General features: G+C 48.1%; 1 protein-coding gene across 6 annotated transcripts in view; it reads left to right on the top strand.

Annotated features, from left to right (window-relative positions):
• Positions 1-12,846, top strand: part of bnipl (BCL2 interacting protein like) — a 22,508-nt gene extending 9,662 nt beyond the window's left edge. For 5 of the 6 annotated variants that reach the window (XM_079696192.1, XM_079696194.1, XM_079696196.1 and 2 more), the window contains exons 5-10: positions 5,738-5,938; positions 11,694-11,796; positions 11,911-12,042; positions 12,278-12,364; positions 12,468-12,566; positions 12,715-12,846. In XM_079696192.1, coding sequence (XP_079552318.1) covers positions 5,738-5,938; positions 11,694-11,796; positions 11,911-12,042; positions 12,278-12,364; positions 12,468-12,566; positions 12,715-12,739 — 647 coding nt within the window. In that variant the 3' untranslated portion in view covers positions 12,740-12,846. The remainder of the gene's footprint in view (positions 1-5,737; positions 5,939-11,693; positions 11,797-11,910; positions 12,043-12,277; positions 12,365-12,467; positions 12,567-12,714) is intronic. The other variant, XM_079696193.1, reaches the window with a different exon arrangement.
• Positions 12,847-17,500: the final 4,654 nt, after the last annotated feature.

Genomic DNA, 17,500 nt, shown 5'->3' with positions numbered 1-17,500 from the left:
CTGTCCTTAGACCCTCTGTCCTTAGACCCTCTGTCCTCAGACTCTCTTTCCTTAGACCCTCGGTCCTCAGACCCTCTGTCCTTAGACCCTCTGTCCTCAGACCCTCTGTCCTTAGACCCTCTGTCCTTAGACCCTCTGTCCTCAGACCCTCTGTCCTTAGACCCTCTGTCCTTAGACCCTCTATCCTCAGACCCTCTGTCCTTAGACCCTCTGTCCTTAGACCCTCACATCGTACAACCCACAGTTTAAAGGGGAACATGGAGAAACCTCAGGGAGAGCAACAGAGGAGGGATCCCTCTCCCAGGACGGACAGACGTGCAATAGATGCCGTGTGTAAATTGAAAAGATAATACATTTGCAACATAGGTAGTCCAAATGTTTGGAAATGCATGTGTGTATAATAAGAAGATGAATCCACGAGGATCTTTTTTTAAAAATTTTTGATATACTTTATTAATCCCCGTGGAGAAATTGTTTCTCTGCATTTGACCCATCCTAGTGTTAGGAGCAGTGTGTTGCCATTTTGAACGGCGCCCAGGGAGCAGTGTAGGGAACGGTGCCTTGCTCAGGGACACCTCGGTAGCACTTGGTCTTGCCGGGGCTTGAACTGGTAACCTTCCAGTTGCCAAGCCAAGTCCCTATCGACTTCTTCACCACCGCCCAATATATCCATCCATATCCATCCAGGACTTATGATCCAGGACTCGCGATCCATGACACAGGACCGCAGGATCATCCATGACTCCGGATCCCGGCGTATATAGACAGAGCTTGATAAGAAAAGGCTCTGGCTCCCATTGTACTTTCAGAGACTCTAGGAACAACCAACAACCCTGCATTCTTGGAACGCAATGCCCTAGTAGGAATATAGGGTATAATGAGTTCTTTAAGGTAAGATGGCGCCTGCCCATTAAGGGCTTTGTAGGCCAGAAGAAGAATTTTAAATTCTATCCTGTGTTCTATAGGGAGCCAGTGTAAGGCAGCCAGAACAGGAGTAATGTGGTCCCTTTTCCTAACTCTGGTTAGTACACGAGCTGCAGCATTTTGAATCAGCTGAAGAGACTTGACTGACTTCTTGGTACACCCTGATAATAAGGAGTTACAATAATCCAGCCTTGAAGTAACAAATGCATGGACTAGTTTCTCTGCATCGTTTTGAGGCAGTCCCTTGTCTGAGGCTATTAGAATGTCATTTGTGACTTTAACCAGAGCTGTCTCTGTGCTATGTTGTGTTCTAAAGCCAGACTGAAAATCTTCAAATAAATCATAGTTTTTTAAGTAATCACACAGCTGTTTTGCGACTGCTTTCTCAAGAATGTTTGAGAGGAACGGAAGATTAGAAATAGGTCTATAGTTGGCTAAAACCTCTGGATCGAGGTTGTGCTTTTTAAGAAGCGGTTTTATCACTGCTACTTTGAATGATTGTGGAACATAGCCTGATAATAAAGACATATTCATAATATTTAATAAAGAAGTGCTAATTAATGGAAAAACTTCTTTTAACAGCTTAGTTGGAATCGGGTCTAAGATACACGTTGATGGTTTAGAAGAGAGAATCATTGAATTTAATTGTTCAAGGTTTATGGCTGAAAAGCATTCTAGTTTACTATCTAGTGTAATATTAGAACTTACGTTTCCGGGAGCTGTTGATAACACTATACTGGTCAAAGGCAAGAGGTCATTGATTTTGTTTCTAAGAGTAACAATTTTATCGTTAAAAAAGCACATAAAATCATTCCTACTGAGTGCTATGGGAATAGAAGGCTCAGTCGAGCTGTGGCTCTCTGTCAGCCTGGCTACAGTGCTGAAAAGAAATCTTATTCTTATTCTCATCTATTAATGAAGAGTAGTATGCTGCTCTCGCTTTACGCAGTGCTTTCTTATATTCATTGAGAGTAATATGCCAAATTAAACCAGATTCTTCAAGTTTAGTGGAACGCCATATCCTTTCAAGTTGTCTCGACTTTTGCTTTATTTTGCGGGTTTGGGCATTATGCCATGGAGCTAATCTATGTTGTTTGATTTTCTTCTTTTTCAAAGGAGCAACAGAGTCTCATTTTATTCGCAGCGCATCTGTAGCACTATCAACAACATGATCAATTTGGGGTGGTGTACATTTTGTATAAGTTTCCTCCCCTACATGCAGACATGCTATCGAGTTAAGTATTGGTGGAATCTCTTCCTTAAATTTGGCTATAGCACTAACAGATAGGTTTCTGCTGCAGGAGCTTTTGGCTAATGCTTTGTAGTCTAGTAACAGTACTTCAAAAGTTACTAAGAAATGGTCGGATAAAGCAGGATTATGCGGTTCGACTAATAGTTGCTCAATTTCAATACCATAAGTCAGAACAAGGTGGAGAGTGTGATTATAGCAGTGGGTTGGTTTATTTACACTCTGACAGAAACCAACAGAATCTAATATAGAGTTAAATGCAACAGTGAGGCTATTTTTATCATCGTCAACATGAATATTAAAGTCACCTACGATAATTACTTTATCTTTTTTAAGAACCAAAGCTGATCAAAACTCAGAGAATTCTGATAAGAATTCTGAATAAGGACCTGGTGCACGGTACACTGTAACAAATAAGATTGGCTGCAAAGTTTTCCAGGTCGGATGCGTAAGACTGAAAATGAGGCTTTCAAAGGAGGTATCATTTAATTTTTGTTTAGTATTGATAAGTAAACTTGAGTCAAAGAATGCTGCAACTCCACCTCCTCGGCCCGTGCCTCGGGCAATATGAGTATTGATATGGCTGGGTGGAGTGGCCTCATTTATGCTGACATATTCTTCATGTCTCAACCAAGTTTCAGTGAGACAGCATATATCAATATTATAATCTGATATTAAATCATTTACCAGTATTGCTTTAGATGCTAGAGATCTTATGTTTAAGAGACCACATTTAATCTTCCTGTTTTGTTGCACTGTAGTAGTTGTTACATTTACTTTCATTAGGTTATTATGTACGACACCTCTATTAGGATTTACCTTAAATTGTCCTTGGGCAGACACACACACCGTTAATATTGGGTATTTTATTGGGTTCAGGATTCCTATGGATGACTGCCTAGGAGAGAGCGCAGAGAAGCGTGTAAGACTGCGACTCCGCCTGCTGGTCTCCATTCAGATCTTCTGTCGCCCTCTAGTGGCGTAACCAAAAATAACATTCTTTCACAACATTAAATGGCCAGACAAATTACCCAATAAAACACATAGTAATAGTTGATATATTGATTATTCTCACACCTCTGACCCCTGAACCCTGACCCCCGACTCACATCATTACCTGGTGTTGTTCAGTAGAATTACAGCCTTGATTCTGCCCAGTTTATGAGAGGAGGCTCAGCCAACAGCTGTCTGTGTTTCCTGTGAACAGTCAAACATATTCAGTTCTTTGATTTAAAGTCAAACTTCGTGAATCCTGTGGGCTACGACTCCCAGCATGCATTTCACTCATCGACCTCTATCCCCTGACTCGTTGTTCAGTACAATTACAGCCTCGATTCTGCACAGTTTATGTCAGGGGTGTCCAAACTACGGCCCAGGGGCCAAATGCGACCCGCGGCCCATTTTGAATCGCTCAGCTAATTCCAAAAGTATAATGAAATATGGCCCACAGTATGAAACGTGTGCTTGTGATATATTGTACTTCTTATATTTATACAAATATATTACACAGTGTTCATGCGTGGGTCTGTGTTTCCTGTAAAGAGTCAAACATATTCAGTTCTTTGTTTAAAGGTCTCCTATCATGCAGAATGCACTTTCTGATGTCTCCTCTACATCACCATGTGTCCCCGGTGTGTCCCCGGTGTGTCAGGAGACTCTCAAAGTGATGTCTCCTCTACATCCCCATGTGTCCCCGGTGTGTCAGGAGACTCTCAAAGTGATGTCTCCTCTACATCACCATGTGTCCCCGGTGTGTCCCCGGTTTGTCAGGAGACTCTCAAAGTGATGTCTCCTCTACATCCCCATGTGTCCCCGGTGTGTCCCCGGTGTGTCAGGAGACTCTCAAAGTGATGTCTTCTCTACATCACCATGTGTCCCCGGTATGTCAGGAGACTCTCAAAGTGATGTCTTCTCTACATCACCATGTGTCCCCGGTGTGTCAGGAGACTCTCAAAGTGATGTCTTCTCTACATCACCATGTGTCCCCGGTGTGTCAGGAGACTCACAAAGTGATGTCTTCTCTTCATCACCATGTGTCCCCGGTGTGTCGGGAGACTCACTAAGGGATGTCTTCTCCACATCCCCATGTGTCCCCGGTGTGTCAGGAGACTCACAAAGTGATGTCTTCTCTTCATCACCATGTGTCCCCGGTGTGTCCCTAGTGTGTCAGGAGACTCACAAAGTGATGTCTTCTCTACATCACCATGTGTCCCCGGTGTGTCCCTAGTGTGTCAGGAGACTCACAAAGTGATGTCTTCTCTTCATCACCATGTGTCCCCGGTGTGTCAGGAGACTCACAAAGTGATGTCTTCTCTTCATCACCATGTGTCCCCGGTGTGTCCCTAGTGTGTCAGGAGACTCACAAAGTGATGTCTTCTCTTCATCACCATGTGTCCCCGGTGTGTCAGGAGACTCACAAAGTGATGTCTTCTCTTCATCACCATGTGTCCCCGGTGTGTCCCTAGTGTGTCAGGAGACTCACAAAGTGATGTCTTCTCTACATCACCATGTGTCCCCGGTGTGTCCCTAGTGTGTCAGGAGACTCACAAAGTGATGTCTTCTCTTCATCACCATGTGTCCCCGGTGTGTCCCTAGTGTGTCAGGAGACTCACAAAGTGATGTCTTCTCCACATCCCCATGTGTCCCCGGTGTGTCAGGAGACTCACAAAGTGATGTCTTCTCCACATCACCATGTGTCCCCGGTGTGTCAGGAGACTCTCAAAGTGATGTCTTCTCTTCATCACCATGTGTCCCCGGTGTGTCAGGAGACTCACAAAGTGATGTCTTCTCTACATCCCCATGTGTCCCCGGTGTGTCCCCGGTGTGTCAGGAGACTCACAAAGTGATGTCTTCTCCACATCCCCATGTGTCCCCGGTGTGTCAGGAGACTCACAAAGTGATGTCTTCTCTACATCACCATTTGTCCCCGGTGTGTCAGGAGACTCACAAAGTGATGTCTTCTCTTCATCACCATGTGTCCCCGGTGTGTCCCCGGTGTGTCAGGAGACTCACTAAGTGATGTCTTCTCTTCATCACCATTTGTCCCCGGTGTGTCAGGAGACTCACAAAGTGATGTCTTCTCTTCATCACCATGTGTCCCCGGTGTGTCAGGAGACTCACAAAGTGATGTCTTCTCTACATCACCATTTGTCCCCGGTGTGTCAGGAGACTCACAAAGTGATGTCTTCTCTTCATCACCATGTGTCCCCGGTGTGTCAGGAGACTCACAAAGTGATGTCTTCTCTTCATCACCATGTGTCCCCGGTGTGTCAGGAGACTCACAAAGTGATGTCTTCTCTACATCCCCATGTGTCCCCGGTGTGTCAGGAGACTCACAAAGTGATGTCTTCTCTACATCACCATGTGTCCCCGGTGTGTCCCCGGTGTGTCAGGAGACTCACAAAGTGATGTCTTCTCTACATCCCCATGTGTCCCCGGTGTGTCCCCGGTGTGTCAGGAGACTCACAAAGTGATGTCTTCTCTTCATCACCATGTGTCCCCGGTGTGTCAGGAGACTCAAAAAGTGTCAGGAAATAAACCCCTCTCTCTTTTCCTACTAAACAGATGACCTCCCCCGGATGGCGAGGGCGGAGCCCGGTGCCGTGGGGGGGGCCCAGAGCCCGGTGGAGCAGGACCAGGTTCTGATGGAGCAGGACCAGGTGGATCAGAGGGGCCGGCGATGGAGGACTTTCAACATCTCCGGACACCAGTTCCAGGTCAACATGAGCGTCCTGGAGCCCTACCTGCAGGTGCTGTCCCACGGAGGTCAGAGGTCACACACTGTGTTAACATTCATATCTGTGGACATTTAGACATCAGCTACGACCCTGAGACACTCAATTCAACACACCTGTTGCCCCTGAACCACACCTGTTACCCCCGAAACACACATGAAACACCTGAAACACACATGAAACACCTGAAACACACATGAAACACCTGAAACACACATGAAACACCTGAAACACACCTGTTACCCCTGAAACACACATGAAACACCTGAAACACACCTGTTACCCCTGAAACACACATGAAACACCTGAAACACACCTGTTACCCCTGAAACACACATGAAACACCTGAAACACACCTGTTACCCCTGAAACACACATGAAACACCTGAAACACACCTGTTACCCCTGAAACACACCTGAAACACCTGAAACACACATGAAACACCTGAAACACATGAAACACCTGAAACACACATGAAACACCTGAAACACACATGAAACACCTGAAACACACATGAAACACCTGAAACACACATGAAACACCTGAAACACACCTGTTACCCCTGAAACACACATGAAACACCTGAAACACACATGAAACACCTGAAACACACCTGTTACCCCTGAAACACACATGAAACACCTGAAACACATGAAACACCTGAAACACACATGAAACACCTGAAACACACATGAAACACATGAAACACCTGAAACACACATGAAACACCTGAAACACCTGAAACACACATGAAACACCTGAAACACATGAAACACCTGAAACACACATGAAACACCTGAAACACATGAAACACCTGAAACACACATGAAACACCTGAAACACATGAAACACCTGAAACACACATGAAACACCTGAAACACACGAAACACCTGAAACACACATGAAACACCTGAAACACACATGAAACACCTGAAACACATGAAACACCTGAAACACACGAAACACCTGAAACACACGAAACACCTGAAACACACGAAACACCTGAAACACACATGAAACACCTGAAACACACATGAAACACCTGAAACACATGAAACACCTGAAACACACGAAACACCTGAAACACACGAAACACCTGAAACACATGAAACACCTGAAACACACATGAAACACCTGAAACACATGAAACACCTGAAACACACGAAACACCTGAAACACACGAAACACCTGAAACACATGAAACACCTGAAACACATGAAACACCTGAAACACACATGAAACACCTGAAACACATGAAACACCTGAAACACATGAAACACCTGAAACACATGAAACACCTGAAACACACATGAAACACCTGAAACACATGAAACACCTGAAACACCTGAAACACACGAAACACCTGAAACACATGAAACACCTGAAACACACGAAACACCTGAAACACACGAAACACCTGAAACACATGAAACACCTGAAACACACATGAAACACCTGAAACACACATGAAACACCTGAAACACACATGAAACACCTGAAACACATGAAACACCTGAAACACATGAAACACCTGAAACACACATGAAACACCTGAAACACATGAAACACCTGAAACACACATGAAACACCTGAAACACACCTGTCGTGGCTTCCTTCCTTGATTTTCCATCAAGCCACTAGACGCCTTAAACAGACAGTTCTAACTCGTTTCTTTCCTTAAATGACTCACAGTTTGAAGTGCGGCTTGGCCTCCGATGGTTTAGAAGATGTTGTGATGTGTTTGCTCAAAAGTTAATAACAAACTTTTGCACATGCAACAAAGAAAATAGGCCTTTACAACAACTTAGGTATTCTATCTTTCGTGATAATGCTTATAACTTCACAACTTAAAGGGTACTTGTACGGTTTGTGTGTACGTGTACGTGTACGGTTACAAACTGTTCCTCGACGGCGTCTCTCAACAGGTTGCCCATCACTGTGGCTTTAGCACAGGCGCCGTGGGAATTGTAGTCCTTTATGGTGCGTTGACTACAGACGTCACAACTAGATGGCCTTTCTTATCAAATAAAAATACTGGCTCTAACAATACCTGTAACACACCTGTAACACCTGAAACACACCTGAAACACACCTGAAACACACCTGTAACACACCTGAGACATCTGAAACACACCTGTAACACACCTGAAACACACCTGAAACACACCTGAAACACACCTGTAACACACCTGAGACATCTGAAACACACCTGTAACACACCTGAGACATCTGAAACACACCTGTAACACACCTGTTACACCTGAAACACCCCTGAAACACACCTGAGACATCTGAAACACACCTGTAACACCTGAAACACCCCTGCAACACACCTGAAACACACCTGAGACATCTGAAACACACCTGTAACACACCTGAGACATCTGAAACACACCTGTAACACACCTGTTACACCTGAAACACCCCTGAAACACACCTGAGACATCTGAAACACACCTGTAACACCTGAAACACCCCTGCAACACACCTGAGACATCTGAAACACACCTGTAACACCTGAAACACACCTGAGACATCTGAAACACACCTGTAACACCTGAAACACACCTGAAACACACCTGAGATATCTGAAACAGCTGTAACACCTGAAACACACCTGAAACACACCTGAGACATCTGAAACACACCTGAAACTCACCTGAAACACCTGAAACATCTGAAACACACCTGAAACACACCTGAGACATCTGAAACACACCTGTAACACCTGAAACACACCTGAGATATCTGAAACACCTGTAACAGCTGAAACACACCTGAAACACACCTGAGACATCTGAAACACCTGAAACATCTGAAACACACCTGAAACTCACCTGAAACATCTGAAACACACCTGAAACACACCTGAAACATCTGAAACACACCTGAAACACACCTGAAACACACCTGAGACCCAGCTGTAACACACCTGTAACACACATGTAACACACCTGTAACACCTGAAACACACCTGGAACACCTGAAACACACCTGAACCACACCTGAGACATCTGAAACACCTGAAACACACCTGTAACACCTGAAACACACCTGAGACATCTGAAACACACCTGTAACACACCTGTAACACCTGAAACACACCTGGAACACCTGAAACACACCTGTAACACACCTGGAACACCTGAAACAGACTTGTAACACACTTGAAACACCTGAAAAACATCTGTAACACCTGAAACACACCTGAGACATCTGAGACACATATGTAACACACCTGTAACACACCTGTAACACACCTGAAACACCTGTAACACCTCAAACACACCTGAGACATCTGAAACACACCTGTAACACACCTGTAACACCTGTAACACACATGTAACACCTGTAACATACCTGAAACACACCTGAGACATCTGAAACACACCTGAGACACACCTGAGACATCTGAAACACACCTGAGACACACCTGAGACATCTGAAACACACCTGTAACACCTGAAACATCTGAAACACACCTGAGACACACCTGAAACACACCTGAGACACACCTGAAACACACCTGTAACACCCGTAACACACCTGAGACATCTGAAACACACCTGAGACATCTGAAACACACCTGAGACACACCTGTAACACACCTGTAGCACACCTGTAACACACCTGAAACACCTGAAACACACCTGTAACCCCTGAAACACACCTGAAACACACCTGAGGCATCTGAAACACACCTGTAGCACACCTGTAACAAACCTGACACATCTGAAACACACCTGTAGCACACCCGAGACATCTGAAACACCTGTAACACCTGAAACATCTGAAACACACCTGAAACACACCTGAGACATCTGAAACACCTGAAACACACCTGAAACTCACCTGAAACACCTGAAACATCTGAAACACACCTGAAACACACCTGAAACACACCTGAGACCCAGCTGTAACACACCTGTAACACCTGAAACACACCTGGAACACCTGAAACACACCTGGAACACCTGAAACACACCTGAACCACACCTGAGACATCTGAAACACCTGAAACACACCTGTAACACCTCAAACACACCTGAGACACCTGAAACACACCTGGAACACATGAAACACACCTGTAACACACTTGAAACACCTGAAAAACACCTGTAACACCTGAAACACACCTGTAACACACCTGTAACACACCTGTAACACTTGAAACACACCTGGAACACCTGAAACACACCTGTAACACACTTGAAACACCTGAAAAACACCTGTAACACCTGAAACACACCTGAGACATCTGAGACAGATATGTAACACACCTGTAACACACCTGAAACACCTGTAACACCTCTAACACACCTGAAACACACCTGAGACATCTGAAACACACCTGTAACACACCTGTAACACCTGTAACACACATGTAACACCTGTAACACACCTGAAACACACCTGAGACATCTGAAACACACCTGAGACACACCTGAGACATCTGAAACATACCTGTAACACCTGAAACATCTGAAACACACCTGAGACACACCTGAAACACCTGAAACACACCTGTAACACCTGAAACACACCTGTAACACCCGTAACACACCTGAGACATCTGAAACACACCTGAGACATCTGAAACACACCTGAGACACACCTGTAACACACCTGTAGCACACCTGTAACACACCTGAAACACCTGAAACACACCTGTAACCCCTGAAACACACCTGAAACACACCTGAGGCATCTGAAACACACCTGTAACACCTGAAACACCTGAAACAAACCTGACACATCTGAAACACACCTGTAGCACACCTGTACCACACCTGAAACACCTGTAACACACCTGAAACACACCTGAGACATCTGAAACACACCTGAGACACAACTGTAACACACCTGAAACACCTGAAACACACCTGTAACACCTGAAACACACCTGAAACACACCTGAGGCATCTGTAACACACCTGAAACACCTGAAACAAACCTCACACATCTGAAACACACCTGTAGTACACCTGAAACACACCTGAGACATCTGAAACACACCTGAGACACACCTGTAACACACCTGTAGCACACCTGTAACACACCTGAAACACCTGAAACACACCTGTAACCCCTGAAACACACCTGAAACACACCTGAGGCATCTGAAACACACATGTAACACCTGAAACACCTGAAACAAACCTGACACATCTGAAACACACCTGTAGCACACCTGTACCACACCTGAAACACCTGTAACACACCTGTAACACACCTGAAACACACCTGAGACATCTGAAACACACCTGAGACACAACTGTAACACACCTGAAACACCTGAAACACACCTGTAACACCTGAAACACACCTGAAACACACCTGAGGCATCTGTAACACACCTGAAACACCTGAAACAAACCTCACACATCTGAAACACACCTGTAGTACACCTGAAACACACCTGAGACATCTGAAACACACCTGAGACATCTGAAACACACCTGTAACACCTGTAACACACCTGAAACACACCTGAGACACACCTGTAATACAACTGAAACACCTGAAACACACCTGAAACACACCTGAGGCATCTGAAACACACCTGTAACACACCTGAAACACCTGAAACAAACCTGACACATCTGAAACACACCTGTAGCACACCTGTAGCACACCTGTAACACACCTGAAACACCTGTAACACACCTGTAACACACCTGAAACACACCTGAGACACACCTGTAACACACCTGTAACACCTGTAACACCTGAAACACCCCTGATATCCATGTCAGACTGACTCCTCTCTGTGATTGGCTGTCAGGTTACTACGGAGACGAGATGAACGCTGTCATCCTGTTCACTTCCTGTTACCTGCCAGAAAACACAGTGGAGGACTACGATTATGTGATGGACAACCTGTTCAGGTGAGCAAACAGGAAGTGGCAGCGAGTTAGCAAAGGGTTCGAATGTGGACATTTCTCATATTTCTTTACAAACTTTTGTCACAAATAATTGTGTGTGTGTGTGTGTTCCTGCAGGTACATCATGGGCACGTTGGATCTGATGGTGTCGGAGAACTACCTGCTGGTGTACCTGTGTGCGATGGCCCCCAGGAACAAGCTGCCCTCCATCAAGTGGCTGAAACAGTGCTACACCTCCATCGACCGCAGGTACGCTGCATTCACTCACAGCGACAGCTGCAGCCGGGCGGAGACAACTGTCTGACATGGTGTGTGTGTGTGTGTGTGTGTGTGTGTGTGTGTGTGTGTGTGTGTGTGTGTGTGTGTGTGTGTGTGTGTGTGTGTGTGTGTGTGTGTGTGTGTGTGTGTGTGTGTGTGTGTGTGTGTGTGTGTGTGTGTGTGTGTGTGTGTGTGTGTGTGTGTGTGTGTGTGTGTGTGTGTGTAGGCTGAAGAAGGATCTAAAGGGGCTGCTGGTGGTCCATCCTGCCTGGTACATCCGAGCTCTGCTCATCGTGGTCAAACCCTTCATCAGGTCCTTATTATTATTATTGTTGTTGTTGTTATTGTTTATTATTATCAGTATTATTGTCATTGTTGTTATTATTATTAACATTGTGACCCCCCCTCCCAATTAGTGAGAAATTTGGCAGGAAGATCCGGTTCATCCAGACGCTGCAGGAGCTGTCAGAGCTCGTTCCCACAGACAGACTGCAGATACCTGACGCTGTGAGACAGTGAGAGACACACACACACACACACACACACACACACACACACACACACACACACACACACACACACACACACACACACACACACACACACACACACACACACACACACACTCTGTGCCTCCCCCCATTAACACTTCCTGTATTGCAGGTTCGATGCGGGGCTGAGGAGATGACGGTCTGAGGTCACTTCCTGTACAGAACCAGATCAGAGACTCTTTATTTATACTGTCTGTAACTCAGGGTTTGATGTGTGGGGGGGGTTGATGTTTTGGGGGGGGGTTGGTGTGTGTGGGGGGGGGTTGATGTTTGGGGGGGGTTGATGTTTGGGGGGGGTTGATGTGTGTGACTCAGAGGTCGCGCGGCTGTGGAGAAGAACGTGTTGCCCACATTCTGTTACTGAGTTTAGGCTAGTTAGCTAGCAGGTTGATTGTTTCGGGTGCAGTCACTTTGCCTCCACTTGCTGTTCAAATAAATGTTGAAAGAAAAAGTCAATCTGTTAACAGTTCTGTTTCATATGGGTGTTGAGAGATGTATCCATAGACTTTGTTAAGGTTGAGTGAAGCAAGCAGGACCCAAATGCAGATAACACTGATAATACCTTTATTTCAAGGATAATAATATAATTTGGACGAACAGAACACTCCCGGTGAACTCAGTCCCCAACAAAAGACGAACCAACACTGAACACAGGAAGAGACAAGACTAAATACAGGGAGGGGTAATCACGAGACGAGAAACAGCTGGGCAGGGGAGGAGAAACACGAGGGCCACAGGTGAACACAATTAGACAATTAGACACACCACTAGGGCCACCAGGGTGGGTGGAGGGGGTCAGGAGGACGGGAGGGGCCAATGGAGTCCATGGAGGGGCGAAGGCCACAGCGGGCGAACTCAGGGGGCCGAGCATGAGGGTGAAGGCAGCGGCAGGAAGAGTCAGGGGGCTGGGCCCGAGGGCGAGGACCGCGGCCGGGAAAGTCAGGGGGCTGGGCTCGAGGGCGAAGACCGCGGCTCTCAGGGGGCCGAGCATTAGGTCGAAGGCCACGGCACTCAGGGGTGTGTGTGTGTGTGTGTGTGTGTGTGTGTGTGTGTGTGTGTGTGTGTGTGTGTGTGTGTGTGTGTGTGTGTGTGTGTGTGTGTGTGTGTGTGTGTGTGTGTGTGTGTGTGTGTGTGTGTGTGTGTGTGTGTGTGTGTGTGTGTGTGTGTGTGTGTGTGTGTGTGTGTGTCTGTGTCTGTGTCTGTGTCTGTGTGTGTGTGTGTGATGCGGTTGTTTGCCCCGCTGCAGCTGTTCCCGCTCTATGTATAAGTAGTATTAATAAATATGAACCTGCTGAATATCTAAAGTGAGGATGTCACGTTACATCGAGCGTGACTCATGACTGATGGTGAAGATGGAAGATGTTCTTGAGTAAGTGTGTTCTGTAAAGTGACACAACCACTACACAACCACTACACAACCACTACACAACCACTACACAACCTCTACACAACCACTACACAACCACTACACAACCACTACACAACCTCTACACAACCACTACACAACCTCTACACAACCACTACACAACCTCTACACAACCACTACACAACCTCTACACAACCACTACACAACCTCTACACAACCTCTACACAACCACTACACAACCACTACACAACCTCTACACAACCACTACACAACCACTACACAACCTCTACACAACCTCTACACAACCACTACACAACCACTACACAACCACTACACAACCTCTACACAACCACTACACAACCTCTACACAATCTCTACACAACCTCTACACAACCTCTACACAACCACTACACAACCACTACACAACCTCTACACGACCACTACACGACCTCTACACAACCACTACACCACCTCTACACAACCACTACACAACCACTACACAACCACTACACAACCTCTACACAACCACTACACAACCTCTACACAACCACTACACAACCTCTACACAACCACTACACAACCACTACACAACCTCTACACCATCTCTACACAACCTCTACACAACCTCTACACAACCACTACACAACCTCTACACAACCACTACACAACCTCTACACAACCACTACACAACCTCTACACAACCACTACACAACCACTACACAACCTCTACACAATCTCTACACAACCTCTACACAACCTCTACACAACCTCTACACAACCACTACACAATCTCTACACAACCTCTACACAACCTCTACACAACCTCTACACACCCCTCCTCCTCCTCTCACTCTCACCCCTCCTCCTCCTCCTCTCACTCTCACCCCACCTCCTCCTCCTCCTCTCACTCTCACCCCACCTCCTCCTCCTCCTCTCACTCTCACCCCACCTCTTCCTCCTCTCACTCTCACACCCACCTCTCCTCCTCTCACTCTCACCCCACCTCCTCCTCCTCCTCTCACTCTCACCCCTCCTCCTCCTCCTCTCACTCTCACCCCACTTCTACTCCTCTCACTCTCACCCCACCTCTTCCTCCTCTCACTCTCACCCCACCTCTTCCTCCTCTCACTCTCACCCCACCTCTTCCTCCTCTCACTCTCACCCCACCTCCTCCTCCTCCTCTCACTCTCACCCCACCTCTTCCTCCTCTCACTCTCACCCCACCTCTTCCTCCTCTCACTCTCGCCCCACCTCTTCCTCCTCTCACTCTCACCCCACCTCCTCTTCCTCCTCTCACTCTCACCCCACCTCTCCTCCTCTCACTCTCACCCCACCTCCTCCTCCTCTCACTCTCACCCCACCTCCTCCTCCTCTCACTTCACCCCACCTCTTCCTCCTCTCACTCTCACCCCACCTCTTCCTCCTCTCACTCTCACCCCACCTCTTCCTCCTCTCACTCTCACACCCACCTCTCCTCCTCTCACTCTCACCCCACCTCCTCTCCTCCTCTCACTCTCACCCCACCTCCTCCTCCTCTCACTCTCACCCCACCTCTCCTCCTCTCACTCTCACCCCACCTCTTCTCCTCTCACTCTCACCCCACCTCCTCTCCTCCTCTCACTCTCACCCCACCTCTTCCTCCTCTCACTCTCACCCCACCTCTCCTCCTCTCACCCCACCTCCTCCTCCTCTCACTCTCACCCCACCTCCTCCTCCTCCTCCTCTCACTCTCACCACACCTCCTCCTCCTCTCACTCTCACCCCACCTCTTCCTCCTCTCACTCTCACCCCACCTCCTCCTCCTCCTCCTCTCACTCTCACCCCACCTCCTCCTCCTCTCACTCTCACCCCACCTCTTCCTCCTCTCACTCTCACCCCACCTCCTCATCCTCTCACTCTCACCCCATCTCTTCCTCCTCTCACTCTCACCCACCTCCTCCTCCTCTCACTCTCACCCCACCTCTTCCTCCTCTCACTCTCACCCCAGCTCTTCCTCCTCTCACTCTCACCCCATCTCTTCCTCCTCTCACTCTCACCCCACCTCCTCCTCCTCTCACTCTCACCCCACCTCTTCCTCCTCTCACTCTCACCCCACCTCCTCCTCCTCTCACTCTCACCCCATCTCTTCCTCCTCTCACTCTCACCCCACCTCCTCCTCCTCTCACTCTCACCCCATCTCTTCCTCCTCTCACTCTCACCCCACCTCCTCCTCCTCTCACTCTCACCCCATCTCTTCCTCCTCTCACTCTCACCCCACCTCCTCCTCCTCTCACTCTCACCCCACCTCCTCCTCCTCTCACTCTCACCCCACCTCTTCCTCCTCTCACTCTCACCCCACTCTCTCCTCCTCTCACTCTCACCCCACCTCTTCCTCCTCTCACTCTCACCCCACCTCCTCCTCCTCCTCTTACTCTCACCCCACCTCTTCCTCCTCTCACTCTCACCCCTCCTCTTCCTCCTCTCACTCTCACCCCACCTCGCTCTCTACTCTCACCCCTCCTCTCCTCTCACTCTCACCCCACCTTCCTCCTCTCACTCACCCCACCTCGTCCTCCGCTCACTCTCACCCCACTCCTCCTCCTCTCACTCTCACCCCACCTCTTCCTCCTCCTCTTACTCACCCCACCTCTTCCTCCTCTCACTCTCACCCCACCTCTTCCTCCTCTCACTCTCACCCACCTCCTCCTCCTCCTCCTCTCACTCTCACCCCACCTCTTCCTCCTCTCACTCTCACCCCACCTCCTCCTCCTCCTCTCACTCTCACCCCACCTCTTCCTCCTCTCACTCTCACCCCACCTCTTCCTCCTCTCACTCTCACCCCACCTCCTCCTCCTCCTCTCACTCTCACCCCACCTCCTCCTCCTCCTCTCGACTCTCACCCCACCTCTTCCTCCTCTCACTCTCACCCCACCTCTTCTCCTCTCACTCAGCCCTCCTCTTCCTCCTCTCACTCTCACCCACCTCCTCCTCCTCCTCTCACTCTCACCCCACCTCTTCCTCCTCTCACTCTCACCCCACCTCTTCCTCCTCTCACTCTCACCCAACCTCTTCCTCCTCTCACTCTCACCCCACCTCTTCCTCCTCTCACTCTCACCCCACCTCTTCCTCCTCTCACCCCAACTCCTCCTCCTCTCACTCTCACCCCACCTCTTCCTCCTCTCACTCTCACCCCACCTCCTCCTCCTCCTCTCACTCTCACCCCACCTCTTCCTCCTCTCACTCTCAACCCACCTCTTCCTCCTCTCACTCTCACCCTACCTCCTCCTCCTCTCACTCTCACCCACCTCTTCCTCCTCTCACTCTCACCCCACCTCCTCCTCCTCTCACTCTCACCCCACCTTCCTCCTCTCACTCTCACCCCACCTCCTCCTCCTCTCACTCTCACCCCACCTCTCCTCCTCTCACTCTCACCCCAACTCCTCCTCCTCCTCTCACTCTCACCCCACCTCTTCCTCCTCTCACTCTCACCCCACCTCCTCCTCCTTTCACTCTCACCCACCTCTTCCTCCTCTCAGTCTCACCCCACCTCCTC

The sequence above is a fragment of the Notothenia rossii genome (genome assembly GCF_949606895.1).
Source record: "Notothenia rossii genome assembly, contig: scaffold_100, whole genome shotgun sequence".
Classification (NCBI taxonomy): Eukaryota; Metazoa; Chordata; class Actinopteri; order Perciformes; family Nototheniidae; genus Notothenia; species Notothenia rossii.
The sequence above is the reverse complement of the archived record's forward strand: the minus strand, read 5'-3'. Positions and strand labels throughout refer to the sequence as shown.